Below are 21,644 nucleotides of genomic sequence, written 5' to 3'. Positions count from 1 at the left end.
GATCTTTCATTTACGTTTAAGTTGATGATTTTAATTCTGAAAGAAATGATTTTATAAAATAAGTAAATACGTGTAGCAATTGTCCGCTAATCTATAACCATTTCCTTTTAATTAAAATAGTAAAGCCATCATATTCGATAAAATCGACATTTCGCTCTTTGCAAATGTTTCGGCAATATCTCATGCCATCATCAGTGTTAAATACAAGTAAAGAAAAGAACGTTAACACACACACAAACACAAAAGAAAAAAAGGACCAAAATTCAGTAAAAGAAGGAGAACTAATAGGTGTTAAAAAGAAAAGCTGCAAAGGTGCTGAGGTGGTATTGATGTTAAGCACTTGTTTGTGATGTTGAATCATCAGAGACCACAGCAATTATAGACGGTATATCATATCATGCCATGTATCAGTGTTCCCTCCGAGAAATTTTGAACTGCGCAAATATTTCTTTTAGTGCGCAAGAACATTTTAAGGCTGAGTTAGCAGCGGTCTGGGCAGACCAATGTTTTTTGTATGGAGCGAGTCGTGAAAATTTTATAGATGACGTCACAAAGCGTGACGTCATGAAACAAACATTATCAAGGGATACGTCCAGGCTATGGCAACAATCAACAAAGCGGTCGCGCGAAAAAATATCCGATTATTTAGGTTAAATTGACATGCACAGTATGGATGATGAAAACCGATTAGAGTTGGAAAAAGTAATTTACAGCAAAATATATTACGTTACAACTCACAATCGTCAATGTTGATTAGATTTGTTTACTTGCTTTTAGCTACAAACATCAACGAAAAAAAGGCCAACGCGAAATGCTCAAAAGTGTGGCAAAAAGATAAAGATGATTTAGTTTTAATTTGAGATTGATGTAAGTGTACAAAAGACAAATTTTTACTGCTCAATTTTCTGGTGTGGCTGCACAATTGCGCAGTTACGCACCTTAGAGGGAACACCGCCATGGGTCCAATATTTCCGGTTTCTTGAAATTAATCTATGGGTAGGACTGGCGAGCAGATGAGCACAAACCTCCGATTTAGGTGACGACTGATGTTCTTTCATATGATTCCTAAGGTTGCGTTGCGTTTGTCCGATGTATGCCTGGTTGCAACTGCATCGCAGTCAGTACACAACGTTGGTTTTGTGGAGTAGCGATGGTGGATCTTTTAAAGTAAACCAGGGGCCAGCTTTAAAGTTCCATGAAGGAACCTTAGCGTTGTCATTTGTGCTTCATTGTATAAACCGTTAGAGTTCTCGTCGTATGTGCTGCGAAACTGGGCCGCCAAATAGCAGTTTGATTACGTCAAAGCGCACATCTCTAACAGGCGTAATCTCCAAAACTTTTTAATGGTGGCGATTATTAGGGAATTTGCGAAAATCGTGTTTCATTCTGTGTTTTTCGTTATTGTTTTACTGCTATATATATTTTCACCTCATCTGTCAGAAATCAGTGCAGTTCTAAGCAAAAAGGTCTACGACAATCAGTGGATTCAAAGGATCAAATAGTCCGACTTTTAGACTTTGAGGTCTTGGACAATGCACTAATTTGCATTAACAAATGTGCATAAGAAGATTAAGTTTAACAATACTTGACCCAACCAAACCCAAACGCTAACCAGCGCCCTAACCCAAATAATGTGCGATAATTTAATAATTATAACGCTTCAGGCCCCAATACTTCAATTTGTGACGTAATAATCTTAAATACAATGGACGAGAAACCATCTTATGCCCATCCGAGTTTGGGCTTTTTTCCCCAGCATTTAAAGAATTTTTAAAATAACGCACATTATTTGGGTTAGGATTCGGGTTAGCGTTAGGGTTTAGGTGGGTCAAGTGTTATTAATCCTATCTCATACTTTTTGTTATCTTTTCAGAACTTTTAATGAATATTTTTAATTTATCTACGCCTGGAGTTTACCTAAAGGTCCAAATCAGTGCATTGCCAGGACCTCAAGGTCTAAAAGTCTAGACTTTTCTGCCTTTTTCTGCCATTTTGCCCTGATTGTCGTAGACCTTTTTGCTTAGAAATGCACTGATTTCTAACGGATCGGGTGATATTTTTCGCTGAGTTGCAATTTTATTGCACTTGAAGATAACCTAAGTAGGCCATCGAAACTTTGGCGCATTTAATAAACAATATTGTCAAAATAACAATTTGATAAGTGGAAGGTATGAACGGCGCCTTTGATGAAAATTTCGTCAACCGCGCGTAAAACATACTAGAATAATAAAAATGATTCGCGCCTTGCAAATATTTTTGAATTTCCATAGTTATAATGGCTGCAAATATATGGCTACAAATATTGTGGTTTTATGACCCCTCCTTTCCTGGGTCTGCCTTTGATTACAAACAAAGCTTGTTTGCAAAAAGTAGGAAAGGAAAATACCAAACAACTTAGTAAAGTGAACGTCTGTGAATAAATACAAGATTTAATAAAAAACAAAATCTATAGCAAACTCAGAAACAAAATCTATAGCAAACTCAGATGATTCCTAACCTTCGAAATTTCGCCCTAGTGGGAATCCCCCCGATTGTCGACCTCTGTATTAGGAGAGTGCCTATTGTCTTCGTTTCGGTATATTATGAGTATGACCATGTGAACCTATTTACTTAAAGGGAAACAAGAAAATAATATATCCAATTACAAAAATATCTGGAATAACTTTTATTTATAAATTTTACCATGTGGGGTGAACTTCTTCCTATTGATGGTACAACACAAGTTACCCGTTCAATGTTGGAAATGTTAAATCCCAAACTATGTCAAGTAAGAGTAGTCTAATAATCCTGGTTGCATTCCAGGGCCTTTTCGCCAAAAATATTTGGCAGGGAATGCTTGCCAAAGCCATGCCAGTAACACCATTTGGTGTGAAACATTTGCCTTTTGACGCTGGTCTAAAATCGTATCACATCCTTTTTTTAAGCTACAATAATTAATAAAACCAATTGTCAAAATTACAAGAGGTCATTAATTATGGGAGAATAAATATAATAATAATACTTCACACACCTGAACCCAAATGCTAATTCATACAATCTGCAACTAAAAAAAATATTTATTTTGATTATTTTATTCCCACCTGCATGAGTTTGGGCTTATTTCCCAGCACAGCGTTAAAATATGTATTAAATCAACACACATTATTTGGGTTAGGGTGGGGGTTAGCATTTGGGTTTGCAATTTTTAGACTGGTTTTGGGTCTGTAAAATATAATGTGGTCCTACCAGACCAGCGTCACATTTCTGGTGTAGCCTTTATACCGTACAATTTTTGCACAAGAGTTTGTCGAAAATTAGCTGTAAATCAAAAAAAATTAGCTGTAAATCTTTCGGTTCAACAAATTATTAAAATATATTCGCTAATACTAAGGTCCTGAAAAGTGTTAATATCATTATGTGGTTATATATATTAAACCATTATAACTTTGTTATGTTTGGGTGTATATTTATTTAACAAATAGCTTTAGAATTAAGTTTGCAAATTACATCACTCAATTGTTGGGTATTGTCTTTTTAGTTATTCACCTCCACTGTTAAAAAATGCCACAAAACAAAGTGATATGCTACTTGCAGACACTTTAAATGCAAGTTTACTGTGGAGATCTATCTCCTTTGCTATGCATCAACAATACCTGTATATAAATAAAACCATGGATTTTTACAATACAGAATAAAGAAACTAATAAGATCGAAATTGAAGAACCACCTGCACACACAAGTTCACTTAAGAAGTGCTCTCATGTTACCCATTCTATCCAACTTTTACACTACATTAAAGAAGTTAGTATAAACTGTTTGTTTTTTTGGTTTACTAGAAAAAGTTCCTTGTATATCTTGCTGGACCTGTCAATATTACTGCACACTAGTAATCGGCATTTAATAATAAAATAACCATGTTAAGACTATTATTCCTACTTCACCAATACCACGGAATAAACAAGTCAAGTCCATCCAACTCTACTGTGCTAACTCCGAAATAAATCGTGTTTGTTTATTTATTTTACAGCTGTCTGTATTGTTTTTTTATTTTAATAAAAAAAGTAAAATATTCCAATGTTAAATACTGATGTTTACCTTAAAGCCAAAAAATCACTGAAAACCAAGCAAACCATTTAGGTTACACAAAATGCATTCTCATCGAAATCATATTTGGTAATAATTTTTGCATTTAAGAGTGGTGTTTTTCCATCTGAAACCCATATTTACAAAATATTTAATCACTTGCAATTTAAACAGCTGTAAAATGCTCAATTACATCAAAACTAGAAAAAAATCACAAATTGCTTCCGTGTAGGCACAATTGCCATAGAAATAACCTGTAATATAATGTTGTTTATTTTTTTAAGTATAAAATTTTGCTTTAACAGTGTAGCAGTTTTCATGATTTACTTTGCTGGCTAGGTATGTCTTATAACATAGTAGTTTTTGATTTTTATTAGTTTACTTAAATAGCCTTAGTAATAACAACCAGGCTGGCAGAATCTTGACAGCCTTCCTGGTGACAAATATTTTTGATGAGAGATTGCGCATACTGCTAAAAATCATGGCATTTAGTCCAAATTTAATAGAAGTTGTTTGCTGAGGTTATAAGTCACACTTTATTATGCTTGTTTAACTGGAATTGCGACTATTGTGATGTTTTTTTGTCAAATAGGAGTACTTAAAGTGCTGCCAAAGTCAAACTGCAAACACAAAACATTATTTTATTTAATTTGAGGAGATTTTAATAAACAATTTATATGCACTGTCTACTTGACACATTTGCCTAACCTATATCAGACTGGCTTAACATAACTAATTCCCTCCAATTTTAGTATAAAATGTCATACATACTGTCACAAAAGAATTTGAATAAATATTCCCCATAAAACTTTTTCACAAATTTCTTAGTTTTCTTGCTAATTCCTTAGCCAATGTAGTCGCCAAGTCACCAGTATTCTGCCCTACTGATAACAGCATTTGCTATTCAATCGCATTGACCCTATGACTAGAACTAATGTTTTAGACAATTTCTTAATTTCTTTTGTTTTTCACTTTGTATAATGTTTCTATATAAATCTTATCTTACCTAACTGATTTCCAGTTGTTAAGTTATGTACTCATTTTGATGTTTAAACAAAAAGTAATAATATAATGATGTCAGGTAATCATAGCAATTTTACTGCACACAAAATAAAAAAATTTAAGTCAAACATTATCTTATTCTTGCAGAAATATTTAAGTTTGTGATATAAATAAACAAAAAAATGTAACATTTACAACAGATTGAAGAGAATATCGCTGACGAAAATGGGCCAAGGAGCACCAAAAACAGAGTATTACCAAAGATTCCAGAAGCAAAAAACCCACTTTGTGCTTTAAGACCAAACTATCCGTTTGCAGCATCTGATTGGTCAGTAAGGTTCTGTATAAATTATATTTATTATATACACACAGTTAGATCTTCTTAAAGCAAGCAAAAAAGAAACCACTCTAGGAAAAGATATTGCGGTCAACAAAATGTGTAAAATGAAATCAATCTTTTTTACATATAACTAAACACATATCCAACAGCTTAAAAAGAGTTAAAATTGAACAATTTTGACACTTTTTACAACATTTTGGCTTTAATTTAACTCAAACACAAATCTTTGATCACCTTCACATGTGGTTGTAAATTAGACTTAACATGACCCAAGGTTTCAATACTGCAGCAGCAATAAAAATAAATCCATTAATTTTAACTCTTTTTTTACCTCACGGTGCACCTATAGACCTCCAAAAACCTGGGCTAGCTCTTATTTTTTGGGTTAGACTGGCATTTCTGTATTTCTAAGTTTGTATTTTATAGGCCTCGTAGTTGCTTTATCTGTAAATAACTGTGGGATGAATGAGCTAACCCGACAGAGAAAATATGTTTTACATTTTACATTATTTATCTACTTGCCCGCTGTGTACCTGGTAACATTCTATGGCGCAAAACTAAGGAATTTTAAGATGTTTAAATTCAATAACATTCCAAGTAATCTATAGATCAGGGTTTTCCAAACTTTTTTGGACCACGGACCACTATTTGTAAATCTGTTTTTTCGCGGACCGCTATACAAAGCAAAAACTAAATATAAAGCCAAATTTTATATATTTACAAAACTGATAACATCAATGGGAGTCCACACGTCGTTATTTATATTGCAAAGTGTAATAAAACCACTTTAAGAAAACGCGATAAACTTAATGGTTAATCTAGTTCAGTGTTTGTTAACCTATTAAAGTTGGGGCGCACCTGGCGAGCGAAGCGAGCGCATTTTTTTTGAGGGGAGGGGGTTATTCTGGCATTTCTTTCAAATTTCTTGCAAGTTTGTATTACGTTTCAAAAATAAAAATTTGTATGTCCAATATGTTTTAATACGTTTTCCGTTTGTACGCGACGCACTTTGGCACTTGGAAGTTAGTCAGTCGTAGACAGCGCAACAAGCGCTAATCTAGTTTAAATGACAGCATCATAATGCAAACAAACCTGACATAAATAAAGATTGTTTACGAAAAGCGTGAACATTTTACGCACTTACTTAATTAAAATAGTCAAAAAGTATGAGAAATGGACTCGTGTCTAGTGTGTCAAAGAGGCTGCGGGTCGGATAAATTACATTCGCACGCCGTATCTTAGGTTGTCAACCCCTGCTGTACAACGTATATGTGTAACTTTTTAATTTCTTGTCATATCGCCACGGACCACCTGTTACGTGCTTAATTAGCACTACAAAATTATCACCGGTTGCTAATTACGCCGACTGTAAATTCTTACATTCATTATTAATTTAGCGCCTTTGTTCTTAAATGTAGGGCTAGGAATTAGGTTTTCGCATTTCGAGACATGTATAATCGTATATTAATGTAATATTCTTGTGCGCTGTGGTGTTCGCCGTTAATTGGACTCTAGACATGTTTTTTTCCTGTCTTCAAACATTTCTGCAAATCTCACAATCATTTATCGCTTGTTTTCCGGCGCGGTTTAACTTCTCACGAAAAGGTCCGCCCAATGTTATCTTTCCACGAAACGGCCGCCCTGTAAGGCGGGCCTGGGGTTTCCGGGAGCGCGTTGGTTCCCGTGAAAAGGAGTTTTGTTTTAGCGTATATTACGAGCGACTCACCGCCTACAGCTCGATAGACGTCTGGGTGTAGCCTTGTGAAATTAGCGAGTAAAACTTTAAGTTTCATTATGCTCTGTCTGTCGCTTTTGTAAGTAATTGTGTGTGTCTAAGTGTCATTATTGTTTGTGGTGTGGTAATATTCTACTCTTGCAACCAATACATCTGTACATTGGGTTTTCTTGTTGTGGTCTTTAATATAAGTTCTCTTTGGTAGGTTATTTATTGCCCAAAAATAAGGACTCACAGCGACTTTACAGGAGGCCTAGGTAATTTTCTAGAATTACTAGTAAAGTCGTAACACCACCTGTGCAGTCGTCGCAGACCACCAAAGTTCCGCGGACCACAGTTTGGGAAACCCTGCTATAGATGACTGTTTCTTATCTTACAAGTTTTGTTTTCAATTTGTTTTGACATTTGCGTTTCAAAAGACACAAAAGCACAACATATTTAAAAGTTAGACTTATTGTTAAGTCATTGTAGCCCAACTTAGGAAAACTTCAAATCAGGGCGGCGGAGTCGGTTAAAAATAAACCAAGTCCGACTCTGGTCAAATGTGCGATTCTGCCCATGACCCTACACCAGAGGTTCTTAAACTTTTTTTACCGCAGACCCCTAAAATTTGTTTTTGCTTTGTGTGGACCACGGTAGGCAAGAAAATTTCAAAAAATGACGTCATATTTACGTCACAATACAAATAGACTTAAAAAAAACGTAAAAGTGAAATGGAGACTAAATGCAGTCAGTGCAAAGCCGTTTTATTTTTAATTAAACTGTTTTGTTTAAAAAATTGATTTCTTAAATATGCACTAATATTTCAATTAGGCCTTCATGCACCCCCTAAAACTAGTTCGCGGACCCCCAAGTGGTCCATGGACCCCAGTTTAAGAACCCCTGCCCTACACCCTGTATTCTGCCAATTTACGTTTTACAATTAAAATAACGTGGATATTCAGCAATCCACTTATAGGGGTTTTGTATAATTCATTCACTCACAATACTTGGTTGTAAAATATTCCACCTTACAATTTCCAGTTGGCGACCATTACAATTTCCAGTTGGCGACCATATCAGTTTAAAATTTGGTACTGCACATGCGCATGTCAAAGTCGGGACTCAGGTAGTATTATGTGGTCTTACTTGAGTCCTGAGTCCGACTCCGCAATCAAATTATTGCATTACACCCTGTGTCACAAATTTAATTATTGTAACTCTTTAAAGCATAATGTGTTAGGCCGCGGGAACTGCCATCCGGGTCGGCTACCCGTCGCCACGGTTTCCCCTCAGGAATAGAACTTTGTGTGTGTTTCGTAGCCTCCCTTTTCTCAGCGCTGCGTGATATCTTTGTGTCGATTTCGTTTCCTATTGTGTGGTGTCGTTTTGGGATCATTCGTCGGGTGGATACCGAGAGAATCGGACGCATTTTGAGCACAGTTTGCAATCTCGTTGGTTAGAGACAAGCTGTAGCCTAATGCGAGCACTTGGTGTGCATGGTTATTTGCCGTATACTGATTATCGTTCTGTCCAATAAACGTCTTGCTCGAGAAAGTAAAGTCATTCCTATCCTTAGCAGCTACATTGGGGATCGTGTCCCGATCTAGTCTGCGACACCCTGCTAAGTTGCGGTTTCAGTTTGGTAAGCCTCTTTAAGTTGTAGTTTACACCGAGTACAGTTTCTTATGTTGTAGAATGTCCATAGATATTTCAGATTTTTCAGATTTTATTTTTAGCTATATTTTTAATCGTGCTACATTTCTAGAGCATACAGGCTGCTATAAGCCAAATGGTTGGGAACCACTGTGTTTGAAGATTTAAAATGATATATGCTGCACTACACTGCTTTTAAATAAAGTATATATGTTTTTATATTTAATTTTTACTATAGTTAAACAGCTGTTTTTTTGTACAGGACCAACAAAGAACAATTAATCAATCTTAACACTTCTAAAGCTTTGACCAGACAAGGAGTTGCCACATTAGCCTTGCATTATGACTGGGAACACACCACAGAATCTACTTTGAGATACCTTACTGACTTGGTTATGAAGAGAATTGAAAATATGTGCCAGTCTTTGAGAAAAAATTTGGATGATGAAGCAATCACAGGTGGTACTTACTTGTGCAATTTAATGGATTTGAAGCAACTAAACAATTTTATTACATAAAAATTGAAATCAAACAATATTATTTTCTCAGACCAAGACCTCTAACTGATTTTTATGTTTTTGCCAGCTGTACAGCCGATATAGCTTAATACAGTGGTGATTAAATTAGATGGCAAAGACTCGACTAGCAGCTTACCAGTTAATTCGACTGAAACGTATCACCTAATCTGTTCTACTCAGTAATGTGAATATTTTCCCCCGTTTTTTATTTTTAGTTAAAGTGCCGTGACACGATACTCATTATAGGCTACATACTAAACAGTATTGTACATTAGTCTTTTTTGGGGCTGAACAGGGGGAGTTAAGGGGGCGCAAAGCAAAACAGTTACGAACGCCTGTGTTAATAATTTTATAATAAATATTTTATTAAAGTTTTACAATTCATTAGTTTTTTTGTACCTATACTGGATTTTATGACGGTGCAAATCAACTTGTTAATGAATACAGAATAAATTATGTATCAACTTTATCAATATGATATCATTCAGAGTAATATCAGTCACCCTTCTTGAGAAACTAAACATCTAGAAACAAAACTACCTTTTTAGTGTTTTAAAATTAGGTTTTTTATCTTTTAAGGCTATACTGGATTTTATGACAGTGCAAATCAACTCCTTAATGAATACGGAATTAATGACGTATCATCTTTATTGAGGGGCTATCAATCTGATGTTATTCAGTGTAATAGCACCCTTCTTAAGAAAAGTAAACATCTAGAAAATCATCTGGCGAAAGTAGGACGTTTAAAAAAGCATGGTAAGCATATATGGTTAACAACACATGAGACATGACCATGGCTCACAATGTCAACAAATGTTTGATATTTTCACTGAAATATGAATGTGGTAGTATTCAAAAACAATAAAACCTTCAACTCTAAAATGACATTTTACGAGTGACAGATAAACAATTTGATTTTTAACTCATTGCTGCCACGCCTTTTATAATTCGTTGCTGCGCCAAAGGCTATAATGTCAGCAGTATTATCATCCCCTTAGCCTGTGGATCAACCTTTTCTGCTACATATTACTTACCGCGTTTTACTAGCGTTGCATAAGAAATTATTTTACTCAAATTTCCTTATGCCCCCCAAATGTAATAAAACCTCTAGCTTCCAGTGACCAAAAGCTAGTCAGCAAATAATTTCTTGCAGATTATTTCAAAGTCAAAAATTTTTTATGGCGAATATTAATATTGAATATTAATATTTTTTTTTAAAATCTAAGAAATATAGTCCATTCTCAAGACGGTGGTAAATTTTTTTTTCGAAAAAAATTTACGTAATTACGTTTATTTTGACGTTGAAATAATCTGCCAGAAATTATTTGCTGACTAGCTTTTGGTCTTCCAGTGATAGTCGTAAATAAGGTCGATTCAGCATGGCAAATAGAAAATATAACTCATGGTTGCCCTATTGTATTGCAATTGCGTTATCTCAAATACGTTCGCGTACTACCTGAAAAGTCGTAAAGCTAAAAACAAACTATATATGAATATTCCTAACAATTTAGTTTAAATTATGTTATTTTTTTGTTGTTTCCCGGAATGTTTTGTTGTTTCCTTTTCAGGCTACGCTTGCTATTTGAATGACTTAAAACATAAGCTTGTCCTTTTAAGGTTGTTAATGTATAGTCGGACAGGGCCGAATATGTATTGTACTGCTAGAGGTAGTTTACTGGTTTGTATAAATTTTTGTGCATCTATTTTCGCAAATAAGTTTCGAGTGTCACTGAAGTATACGTAAATGTGGAAAGCTATGATACTTTTGTTCTCTCCCATTCTGGATAAAAAGCTGTGTACAAAATTTTGACAAATAGTTTTTAATTGTACACTATTGGTGGAAACTCGCTACTTCCTAAATAGCTAGAAACTTTATAATTACATATATGTTTTATGCTTAAGTGACACCTTACCAGCGAGAAACAGTCGTGAAGCAGGAACAAACATCTCAAAGTGGATGGGTGTCTGTACAACACTCTGGGTAAAATCGCATTTATTATTTCAAGCTATTACTTCGCTATCTATACTTCGCTGTCTATCTAATAAACCAGGTATTTTACACTTAAACTTGTGATGTGACTTGTGCGAATCTAACTTTGGTGCCATATTACGTAGCTACTATATTCTGCCAGGGAGTGTTGTGGGGTCCTACAAATTTCTTTGTAAGGTTATTAAAATTGTATTTGGCATATATTATACTATGTTTTTTCGTGTCGGCACGTTTACAAGAAAACGTCCACCCCAACCTAAATGACAACTAAAGGCGCCTTAAAAAAGTGTTTTTTCTAAAATACTTTTCTGCCTAGACACGTCTTGAAAATGTTTTTTTATGTATCGTTATTTTTGTTTTTTTATACTTGGATTTAAAAGCAACAACACTTATAGCAAACATAGAGGGTGGCACATGACTTTTTACACGCTAACTTTATTGGAAAATACATTTGTGGTTGTCATATGTTCACTCAAAAAGTACGTATGGGTAAAATTGTTAGTTATGACGGTCCACAAGCACAGGTTGAGCTTAGCTGAATATCACTGTAAACTCTGAATTGTTTTTGATTGCGGGCACAAACTAACATATGTAAGAAAAGTTCGCAAAACGACTGCAGTGCTTGCCAAGTGAACATTTGTTCTTAACAGTTTAACACCAGCTCACTTATTGCTGATTGTAGGGGACAAAGTGTCTGTTCTGTTATTGGATCTGGAAACTTGCAGACGTTCGCAAAAACAGAAGACAGCATTCAACCTCAAGCAACCTGGACACCAAGTCCAGCACAAAATGAGGTTATCAGAGCCCAGGAGTTGTCATCGTATATGAACACCTTTCGACCAATCAGCCCTTCTCAGGAAGGCAACTCATACAGACCACAAAAAAAGAAATTTCGCAATTAATTAACGGAGCTAAATTTAATCGCTGTGCCTCCAGAGTATTATTGAAGCTAGACTGATTAAACAGACAATACAATGTTCGAAACCATTTTGAAAGTGATAGACACACTTTGGTGTACAATCTGGACATTGTGATTTGTTTGGAAGAACCAATCTCGATATTTATGGCAACTTGAACAACATGATTAGCTAGCCGTTTTTTTAATTATAGGATCAATATAACTTAATACGAACAGTAAGGTCAAGCTCCAACCCAACCCTGACATCAAAAAAACGAGCATGAAATTGACGATAAAACTAAATTTCACCCCGAAAATGTACCTTTCATTTTGACTAACCTATTATATGGTATTAACCAATATTTTTAGCTAATAACTAATGTGCATTGGTTTTGTTGTTTACTTTACATGTCAAATTCGCTGAAATGTTTGTATTTAGTAGGTTTTATTAGGGAATAAAAACGAACGACTTCCAAAATAGTCTTTTGAGGTGACGAATTGACACTTTTACGTTCTTGAAATATAAGTTTCTCGGACTCGCAGGGTTTGTAAACGCTGCCAATCAAACTTGAACCATGTTATTGACCCTCGGTGAAGCACTGCAATACATAAGCAGTAAGCACTGCAATACGCAAGTCTGTTGGGCAGGAACGGCGAACCACTGACCCGGGGTCTCGAAGTGACTCACCACAGATTTTTAATGACCCACTTGTCTCTCTAGAAATACCGAAATGTTATCAATCATTTTTAGGAAAGGAAAAGTAAAAACCTACGTTAAATAGCACTACGTGCATACTGTTTAAATCAGGGTTGCAAAATCTTTGGGTCGTGCAAAAGTGTTTTAGGGATGACGAGTAGGCCTACATTGTTAACAAATTCGTGAAGAAGCACATACTTAAAAGCGTTTTGTTTATCTCAATAAAACGTTAATGGTGGTGATTTAAAGGGCAAATTAAGAGCTCGCAGACTAAATTTTCTGAAAACCCTGATTACCGTGCTGAGAAGCTTTCTGTTGAACTCATGTAATCCCATAAAAAATGCCGCAGCATTTGTTTACTATTTCGGAGGTTCTTAATACTCGTGAGAATCAGAATTTGGAAATCGCCCAAAAACTTGAATTATCAACCCAGACAATAAACTTTAAAACAACGCAGCAGCAAAGATTCGCATAAAATTAGCATATAATTAAATAAATGACTCACTTGTGCCTTTTTTAAGACTTAAGGTTGTGTCTGTGACTCGCGCGATGAAAAGGTTCGCCATCCCTGCTGTAGGGAGAAGCGGGACAAAACACACCTCTCACTGATTTCTGAAAACGAAAATAGCTAGCGCCACATTTTGTTGTTGAACAGTGACAATCATCTAAAAAAAGTTCGTGGTCCAAATTCAGGCGATTTAATTTTGCACAAACCAGTGAGTGAGTAAATGTGTTTCGGAGAACTTGTAAACATGTGTTACGAAGAGAGTAACCTCTTTAGCACAAGCATGGGGAAATTTTGATTTTCTGATAGTAAAAGTCAAATTTGTGTTTTTTGCTTGATTTTGGAGACCTCTATTGTGACGATCTGCAATGTTCTTTGAAGCGTGAGCAGAGTTGTTAAAGATTACATCAAATGTGCCACGACTAAAAGGTTACCACTGGTATTCGCGCTGCAAATTAGGTGCATGGACTGGTTGCTGGAAAAAAATACTATTTTTCCTCTCAAGCGTGCATTTGTCGAAATAATCTCAAAATAGGTCATAGCCATTTTCACTTTTAAACGGTCACGGATTAAATAGTATGTTTAATCTGTTAAATAGTAGCCTATGTTTAATATGTAGCTTCTTATAGTATGTTTATTCACTCAAAGCTTAGGTATAGTTCGTTTTCACAATTTTCAATTTCAAATGGGTTTCGGCTTTTTCTTACGTTGATGGCTATTTGGTATCAGGACTTTAGCGAAGAGAGGTCTGTAGTTAGGGGTAAGAGGGTGCCTATGGACTGTTACACGTTCTTAATCTGACTCCAAAGGAACAGGCCGCTAAAATACCTGTCTTTAACTTCTTGGACTCTAGGCAAAGTCAATCCACTCAGCAGTACATACGATAAGGTAACGCGGTGATTCAATCCGCTAGTCTATAAGACGTATATCTTACAATCAATACAATCAATAAACTTTAGGCACATTTCGGCGTTAGGTCACGCATCAGTGAACAACAGTCATGTGTGTAGTGAAATCAAATTAGGCAATATTGAGTAAAACTGCATGTTAAATGCTACCCCTTCCAATGAACAAGTCAGACGTAGGAAGGGTTGTTCATTAATGAAAAGAGATCTGTAAGATTAATATATCGATATTGTTTGGGTGTGTGTCAAAAACTGTGGGACACAAAGAGACATAGTGTTACATCGTATTTGCCAGTAATTACCGATTTCTATGAGACATTGGTGCTGTACCGTTGTGAGCTTACTTTCCGATACATGCGGTTTTTCTTTTTCGCCTGACTGTCGTGGTGAAAGTTGTTTTGCTGCTGTTTTGTGTAAAATGAAGTATTTGTTACTCGAAAGATTATTCTTGGTGAGTTGCGTTGTGTATAATGTGGTTTTGCAACCCTGGTAATATGTCAATATGTAAAGTAACATTTGCTAAATTTACTATACCACAAGTAGTCAGTTCGCCTAGAAATATGGCGTCATTAATGTAGTATTTACACTGCTCTTGTTTTGCAGTGCCTTTTCTTGTGAACTTTATCAGAGTGAAATCTCACTATTTCTTGACTACATAAATTTGCTTTAAGTCTTGGAAAGTTTATGTTTATGTGTGTGACGTCATAATGAGGCCTTGTTTGCTAAATTGCTTGTTTTATTTAGGCGTTTGATAAGTTAGTGACGCTGATTGCTTCGAATTCTCCCGGTTGCCCAAATAGTTGGTGAGCATAATATTTGAAATTGTACTACGAGTTAATTGGTTTTGACACGTTGCCTTTGTGTAGAAACCGTCTCCTTCCCGTATTGTGCCAGCTTCGTTGATTCTTTCTTCAGTTCAACAACAAGTTTCAAATTCAAACTGTGTGTGGTTGTTTAAGAGGCTGAAATAGGAGACGCGTTTCCCTACAAGAATTTAGCCTCATATAGCGTTCTGCGCATAGACCGGGGCGCATATAACGAACGTTATATAAAGTTTCAACTATTGGTCGAAAAGGTTTAGCTCTGGCTAAATCCCAATAAATATTCCTGGTTGAAAGAAGTCCAACACTTTACTATGGATAATTCAAAATTGTCCGAACTAAACATTCCTGATGTGGTCGCCGACTGTCGACAACGACTAAGTAGTCAATACCTAGTCGCAGAGTGCTTAATGAAGGATAGCCGCAACAAGGATGCTCTTGAGGTTGCGTTGGTTACTTTAGAGCAGCTCTTTGCGGACACGGTAAAGGCCTACGAACCCTATCCTCAACTTTCAGACGATTTAGCAAGCATTAAGGAAAATAAAAATGAATTTGACGACCGAGTTTCTACCTGGGTTCGTCGCATTAGCTTGCAGCCGAATGTTGCGTTACCTTGGCAGACAACCAGCCCTGAAGCCCCCGATGAAACCCAAAGCGGGGTTCCAAAGGAAAACAGATCAGTTTGTGGTCTTAGCGTGCGCTCTAGCTCGTCGCGTTGTCGTAGTGTGCACTCTAGTTCTACTACTAGCAGTAGAGTCCGGGTTAAAGCGACAACACGACTTGCGCGTCTTGCAATTCAGCAAACTGCACAGCGACAAGAACTGGAGCAGCAGCACAAAAAGATAGAGAGGCGCCGCGTTGAAGAAGAAAAGCGTCGCGTTGAAGAGGAACGGCGTCGGGCTGAAGACGAGCAGAAGCGACAAAAGGACGCGATGGAGATGTTGGAACTACAACATCAACTACAGGCAGCTGAGGTGGAGGAGAAAGTCTGGGACGAGTTGTCAGGAAATACAGAGTACATGACGGTGAAGGAAGGTTCTAAAGGAACGCCTACGTCATTACGAGAGCAGCCGCTCGAGGAGCAGCGTCGCGTCATATTCACGTCACCACCTGTCACGTCCAGGAGAAGCCCCTCGGATCAACGGTATGTGGTTGACAGTGTAGCTTTATCTGATCCCCCGTCGCGATATTTCCCTAACGCAACGCCCTCCTTTGACGATCGAGATTACCTAACATCAGAAACCCCAAAAGTTTTACCCGTTTGTGAAAATAGAACGGTCAAGCAACAAACCACGCATGAAAGTGAACTGGCCTCGCTCGTGAAGCATATAAACAGACCCAAGCCCGAGGTAATTATATTCGATGGTAACCCAATGGACTATTGGAGATTTATTCGCAATTTCGATTCTCGTATCGACGACAAGGTCGATGACGAAGGAGCCAAATTATCGTATTTGGTCCAGCACTGTGAGGGCAAGGCCTGAAGGCTGATCGAATATTGCTACAGACTGAGGGGCAATGGTTATCGACAAGCAAGACAACTGCTATATGACCAATACGGCAAGTCGCATATTATTGCGCATGCATGCGTAGTTGCGTAGTTGATGGTCCGGAGTTACGTCGAATGATGTCGCTGGACTAAGCGAATTAGCGCAATCGCTGCGCGACTGTTTACTCACTCATTCAGACATTGATGAGCACTCAGAAATGAACAACTATCCAACACTGATTGCTGTTGCAAGCCGCCTCCCGTTTAAGATGCAGGAAGCTTGGAAGCGTCGGGTTGACGAGATTGTCAAAAAAACTGGTCGTGAGCCTCTGTTCCAGCATCTCGTTGACTTTGTGGAAACTGAAGACCGAATCGCGAACTCACTCTTTAGTCGGATGCTGGACGAGCATCGGAGTAAAGCCAAAAAGGTCAAAGCTAAAGGTAATAATGTAACCGCTATTTGGACGGAGGGAGAGCCCGAAGCCCAGGCTCGCCCTGGATCCTCCAAGCTTCCCACGAACCGACTGTGCCCCTGCTGCTCAGAAAATCAGTCTCACAGAGTGCAAAGAATTCAAAGCCCGGTCGTACAGTGACCGCGTGTGCGTTGTCCGACGCAGCAGGTTGTGCGACAACTGCTTTCGATACGGACATTTCGCTGTAAGGTGTTATAGCCCAAAGGCATGTTCCGTGAAGGACTGTAACGGAGCTCATCACGACCTGATGCACCCTCCGGAGAAGAAAGAAGAGGACCTCTCCCCTACCAAAGGTCCAGCTCCGGAACGTACAGTATGCTCGGTCGTGTCGGCCAGAGAGGAAGATTGTCATGCTTCATCTGGTCGCCAGGCCGTAAATTTGATGATGGTTGCGGTGCGGGTCAGTGTCAATGGCAAAGCTGTGAACACATATGCCCTTTTGGATACTGGCTCTGGTGTCACTTTGTGTGACAAGAAGCTGACGGATAAGCACGGATTACAAGGAGAACCTAGCAGTGTGACGATTAAGACGGTAAATGGAGACAGCCGCCGGAGAGACGGCAAAATGGTGAGTTTTTCCGTAGCCTCGCTTGACGGTGCTGCGACGGTGGAACTTCCCGAAGTGATTGCTGTTGACTGTCTGCCAATCACGGCTAACAGATTTCCAAGAAGAGCAGAGTTGGACAGACTGCCACACATCAAGGATTTGTCATTCCCACGTGTTGACTGCAGTGAAGCTCTACTGCTTATTGGACTGGATGTTCCAGAGGCCTTTATCGTGGAAGACGTACGGAAGGGTAAACCAAAGCAACCCATTGCGTTCAAGGTTCCGCTGGGATGGGCATTGGCAGGACCTATCGGAACACGATCTAATGATTCGTTCTCTGTTAACTTCACTCGTGTGGCTGACGACTCGCTGCAGGAGAAGTTGGAACGACTCTGGAAGACCGACTTCCATGACACCAATTGCACCGAGATGCCGATGTCACGGGAGGATCGCTATGTTTTGAATCAAATGAAGAGAGAAGTAAAGTTCGAACAAGGACATTACGTGCTGCCGTTGCCGTGGCGCCCAAATGAACAGCCGTTGCGTAACAACCGTGTCATGGCTCTTAATCGTTTGAGCTCGTTGGAACGCCGCTTTGTTCGTGATGACGTGCTGCGCCGCGCTTACACCGATACCGTTGAGGGCTACATAGCTAAATGCTATGCCGAGGCGATCCCTGAAGAGGAACCCGATGAAGACGTGGTGTGGTACTTACCGCATCACCCTGTTACAAATCCACACAAGCCTGGTAAAATACGTGTGGTATTCGACTGTGCCGCCAAGTATCGTGGACAGTCGCTGAACGAAGCTTTACTCCAAGGACCTGACCTAACTAACTCGTTAGTTGGTGTTCTTTCTAGATTCCGGATGGAACGGATTGCTCTTGTGGCGAACGTTGAGGCTATGTTCCATCAGATACGCGTGAAACCGACAGATTGCGACGCACTTCGGTTTTTATGGTGGCCGGGGGGTGACGTTTCGAAGAAGCCTACTGCTCACAGGATGGTAGTACACTTGTTTGGGGCTACTTCCTCACCCTCGTGCGCGAGCTTTGGCTTGAAGCAAGCCGCCGAGGACCTGCAAAATGAATTTCCGAAAGAAACTGTCGAAACAGTAAAGAAGAATTTCTATGTCGACGACTGTCTAAAGTCCATGCCAACAGAAGCGGAGGCTGTTCTGCTGGTCCAAAGCATCCGCACACTTCTCGAGAAGAAGGGTTTCGATTGACGAAATGGCTAAGTAACAGCCGGCAAGTACTCGCGTACATCGATGAAAGTGAACGAGCAAAATCCGTAAAGGAGCTAAACCTGGATGGTTCGTGCGAAAGAGTCCTCGGAGTCCGTTGGAACGTTAGCTCCGACGAGTTCGGTTTCAATGTCGATGTGAAGCAACCGAAGTCGTTCACTCGAAGAGCAATCCTTTCTGTGGTAAGTTCGTTGTATGACCCTCTTGGCTTTGCAGCTCCCGTGCTTGTGGTGGCAAAGATCATGCAGAGGGATCTATGCAGGAAACAGCTTGGATGGGACGACGTGCTTTCCAAAGAAGACACCGAAATGTGGAAGAGGTGGCTGGATCAATTGCCGCGCCTGGAAGGTGTCACTCTTCCTAGATGTGTGCTGCCACGCGTTTTCGGCAAGGTGCGAAACACAGAATTGCACCACTTTGCAGATGCATCATCTGCGGCCTACGGTGCGGTGACATATCTGAGGCTGGAAGACGACCGAGGACTAATTCACTGTTCGTTTGTGATGGGTAAAGCACGTGTTGCTCCCCTAAAGACATGTTCGATTCCGCGCTTGGAGTTAACTGCAGCCGTTCTCGCGGTCAAATTGGACCAACTTGTGAGGAGGGAATTGGATTTGGGCGAGTGCCGATCGGTATTCTGGACGGATTCGACGGCGGTTTTGCAAAGCATTCGCAACTGCGAGAAGCGATTTCCTGTGTTCGTGGCCAATCGCCTGGCCAAAATTGAAGATGTTTCTAGTCCAAGTCAATGGAGGCACGTAAACACGAACGTAAATCCAGCCGACGAGGCATCACGTGGATTAAACGTCAAAAAATACCTGAAATCAAGTCGATGGCTCACTGGCCCAAAGTTTCTTTGGGAAAGCGAGGATACCTGGGCCTCCCCACCGGACTTGTCCCCGTTGCCATTCCAGTTTTTGAATGAAAGGAAGAAGGATCAAACTGTCTGTTTGATTACCAATGAGTCTTCCACTGATCGCTTAATCGCTAAATACTCCTCCTGGAATCGCCTGAAGAGGGCTGCTGGCTGGTTACTTCGATACAAGTTGATGTTGCTGTCAAAGCTGTTCCCGTCAAAATATCAAGCTGCGACGGGTCGCCTGACTGTTGTCGAACTCAGAGCTGCTGAGCGCGAAATAGTGAAATACGTGCAGCAAACCAGTTTCGGCGAAGAAATCGCTGCGGTGTCTAAGACAAAGGACAAAGCTGTTTGCCTACAAAGGAAGACTGGGCCCCTGAGAAAGCTAAGTCCAATTTTGGTGGACGGAATTTTGGAGTTGGAGGAAGACTCGAACGAGCGATGATCGACTTTGATGTAAAGCATCCAATCATTCTTCCATATAACCACCGAGTTACGGACCTGGTGATCATGCAACAGCATGATGAAGTCGGACATGCTGGGATGGGGCACACGTGGTCGTCCCTCAGGCAACGCTACTGGATCATTAAAGGTGGTGTAGCGGTACGACGTGTTTCTGGGCTCGTTCATTGGAGCTCTACGACGTTTCATCGGTCGTCGCGGACGTCCGGACGAAATCTTCACTGACAACGGCACCAACTTCGTTGGTGGTGAACGCATACTGCGCGAAGAGCTAAAGAAGTGGAATCAACATCAGATTTACACATATTTACAGCTACGTGAAATTGCGTGGAACTTCAACCCCCCCACTGCCAGCCACATGGGTGGCGTTTGGGAGCGCATGATACGCTCCGTGCGCAAAATTCTCAATGCAATTCTTGCGGAGCAGATCTTAACAGATGAAAGGCTGAACACTCTGATGGTGGAGGTCGAGGCGATCCTGAACTCTCGTCCCTTGGTCCCTGTGACGTTCGATCCCAGGGATGAAGGGCCCCTCACACCTAACCACCTACTGCTGCAACGTGCAGCGCCGAACATGCCCCCCGGGCTATTTACGGAAAAGGACTGTTACCATCGCAACCGCTGGCGGCAGGTGCAATACCTAGCTGACCAGTTTTGGAGGCGATGGTCTCGGGAGTACCTGCCGACGCTCATGACCAGATCCAAATGGACGAAAGGACATACTAATTTCGAAGCCGGCGACGTCGTGCTGGTGGCAGATGACAACCAGCCTAGGAGCAAATGGCTTCTGGGTCGCGTGATCGATGTACTTCCTGATCGAAAGGGAATCGTGCGTCAAGTGATCGTCAAGACTCGTGCTGGTGAATTGAGACGCCCGATCGCGAAATTGTACTGGTTACTCCGTGATGACACGAAGCGTGATTAATCGTATATGTTGAATTCGCAATTACTGTCCCGGTATGTTACATCGTATTTGCCAGTAATTACCGATTTCTATGAGACATTGGTGCTGTACCGTTGTGCGCTTACTTTCCGATACATGCGGTTTTTCTTTTTCGCCTGACTGTCGTGGTGAAAGTTGTTTTGCTGCTGTTTTTTTGTAAAATGAAGTATTTGTTACTCGAAAGATTATTCTTGGTGAGTTGCGTTGTGTATAATGTGGTTTTGCAACCCTGGTAATATGTCAATATGTAAAGTAACATTTGCTAAATTTACTATACCACAAGTAGTCAGTTCGCCTAGAAATATGGCGTCATTAATGTAGTATTTACACTGCTCTTGTTTTGCAGTGCCTTTTCTTGTGAACTTTATCAGAGTGAAATCTCACTCTTTCTTGACTGCATAAATTTGCTTTAAGTCTTGGTCAGTTTATGTGTGTGACGTCATAATGAGGCCTTGTTTGCTAAATTGCTTGATTTATTTAGGCGTTTGATAAGTTAGTGACGCTGATTGCTTCGAATT

General features: G+C 39.5%; 2 protein-coding genes and 1 pseudogene across 3 annotated transcripts; all 3 read left to right on the top strand.

Annotated features, from left to right (window-relative positions):
• Positions 1–2,586: 2,586 nt before the first annotated feature.
• LOC146140642 (STAGA complex 65 subunit gamma-like) lies at positions 2,587–12,651 on the top strand. Of its 2 annotated transcripts, none has more exons than XM_083391457.1 (7): positions 2,587–2,767; positions 3,670–3,780; positions 5,265–5,392; positions 9,037–9,233; positions 9,872–10,048; positions 11,195–11,273; positions 11,965–12,651. In XM_083391457.1, the coding sequence occupies exons 1-7, from the start codon at positions 2,684–2,686 to the stop codon at positions 12,182–12,184; spliced, it is 996 nt and encodes a 331-aa protein (XP_083247583.1). In that variant the 5' UTR covers positions 2,587–2,683; the 3' UTR covers positions 12,185–12,651. The 2 variants fall into 2 exon arrangements, with proteins under 2 accessions (XP_083247583.1, XP_083247582.1); XM_083391456.1 differs by having other exon boundaries at positions 5,265–5,401.
• Positions 12,652–15,422: 2,771 nt separating this feature from the next.
• On the top strand, positions 15,423–20,166 carry LOC146140641 (uncharacterized; annotated as a pseudogene).
• Positions 20,163–21,108, top strand: LOC146140640 (uncharacterized). The gene is made up of 2 exons (XM_083392669.1): positions 20,163–20,313; positions 20,357–21,108. Exons 1-2 carry the CDS (start codon positions 20,163–20,165, stop codon positions 21,106–21,108), a joined length of 903 nt encoding a protein of 300 aa, XP_083248795.1.
• Positions 21,109–21,644: the final 536 nt, after the last annotated feature.

This window comes from Ascidiella aspersa, chromosome 6 (assembly GCF_963924565.1).
Source record: "Ascidiella aspersa chromosome 6, kaAscAspe10.2, whole genome shotgun sequence".
NCBI classification, from domain to species: domain Eukaryota; kingdom Metazoa; phylum Chordata; class Ascidiacea; order Phlebobranchia; family Ascidiidae; genus Ascidiella; species Ascidiella aspersa.
Note: the sequence above shows the minus strand (reverse complement) of the source record. Positions and strands in the feature narration are given on the sequence as shown.

Bases quoted from the DNA above. Each gene is read 5' to 3' on its own strand.
- LOC146140642 (XM_083391456.1), top strand. From the start codon at position 2,684: ATGTGGGGTGAACTTCTTCCTATTGATGGTACAACACAAGTTACCCGT. The intron at 9,234-9,871 runs GTGGTACTTACT...TTATCTTTTAAG, and splicing joins GGATGATGAAGCAATCACAG to GCTATACTGGATTTTATGAC. The intron at 11,274-11,964 runs GTAAAATCGCAT...TGCTGATTGTAG, and splicing joins GTGTCTGTACAACACTCTGG to GGGACAAAGTGTCTGTTCTG.
- LOC146140640 (XM_083392669.1), top strand. From the start codon at position 20,163: ATGATCGACTTTGATGTAAAGCATCCAATCATTCTTCCATATAACCAC. The intron at 20,314-20,356 runs GTGGTGTAGCGG...CGTTCATTGGAG, and splicing joins ACGCTACTGGATCATTAAAG to CTCTACGACGTTTCATCGGT.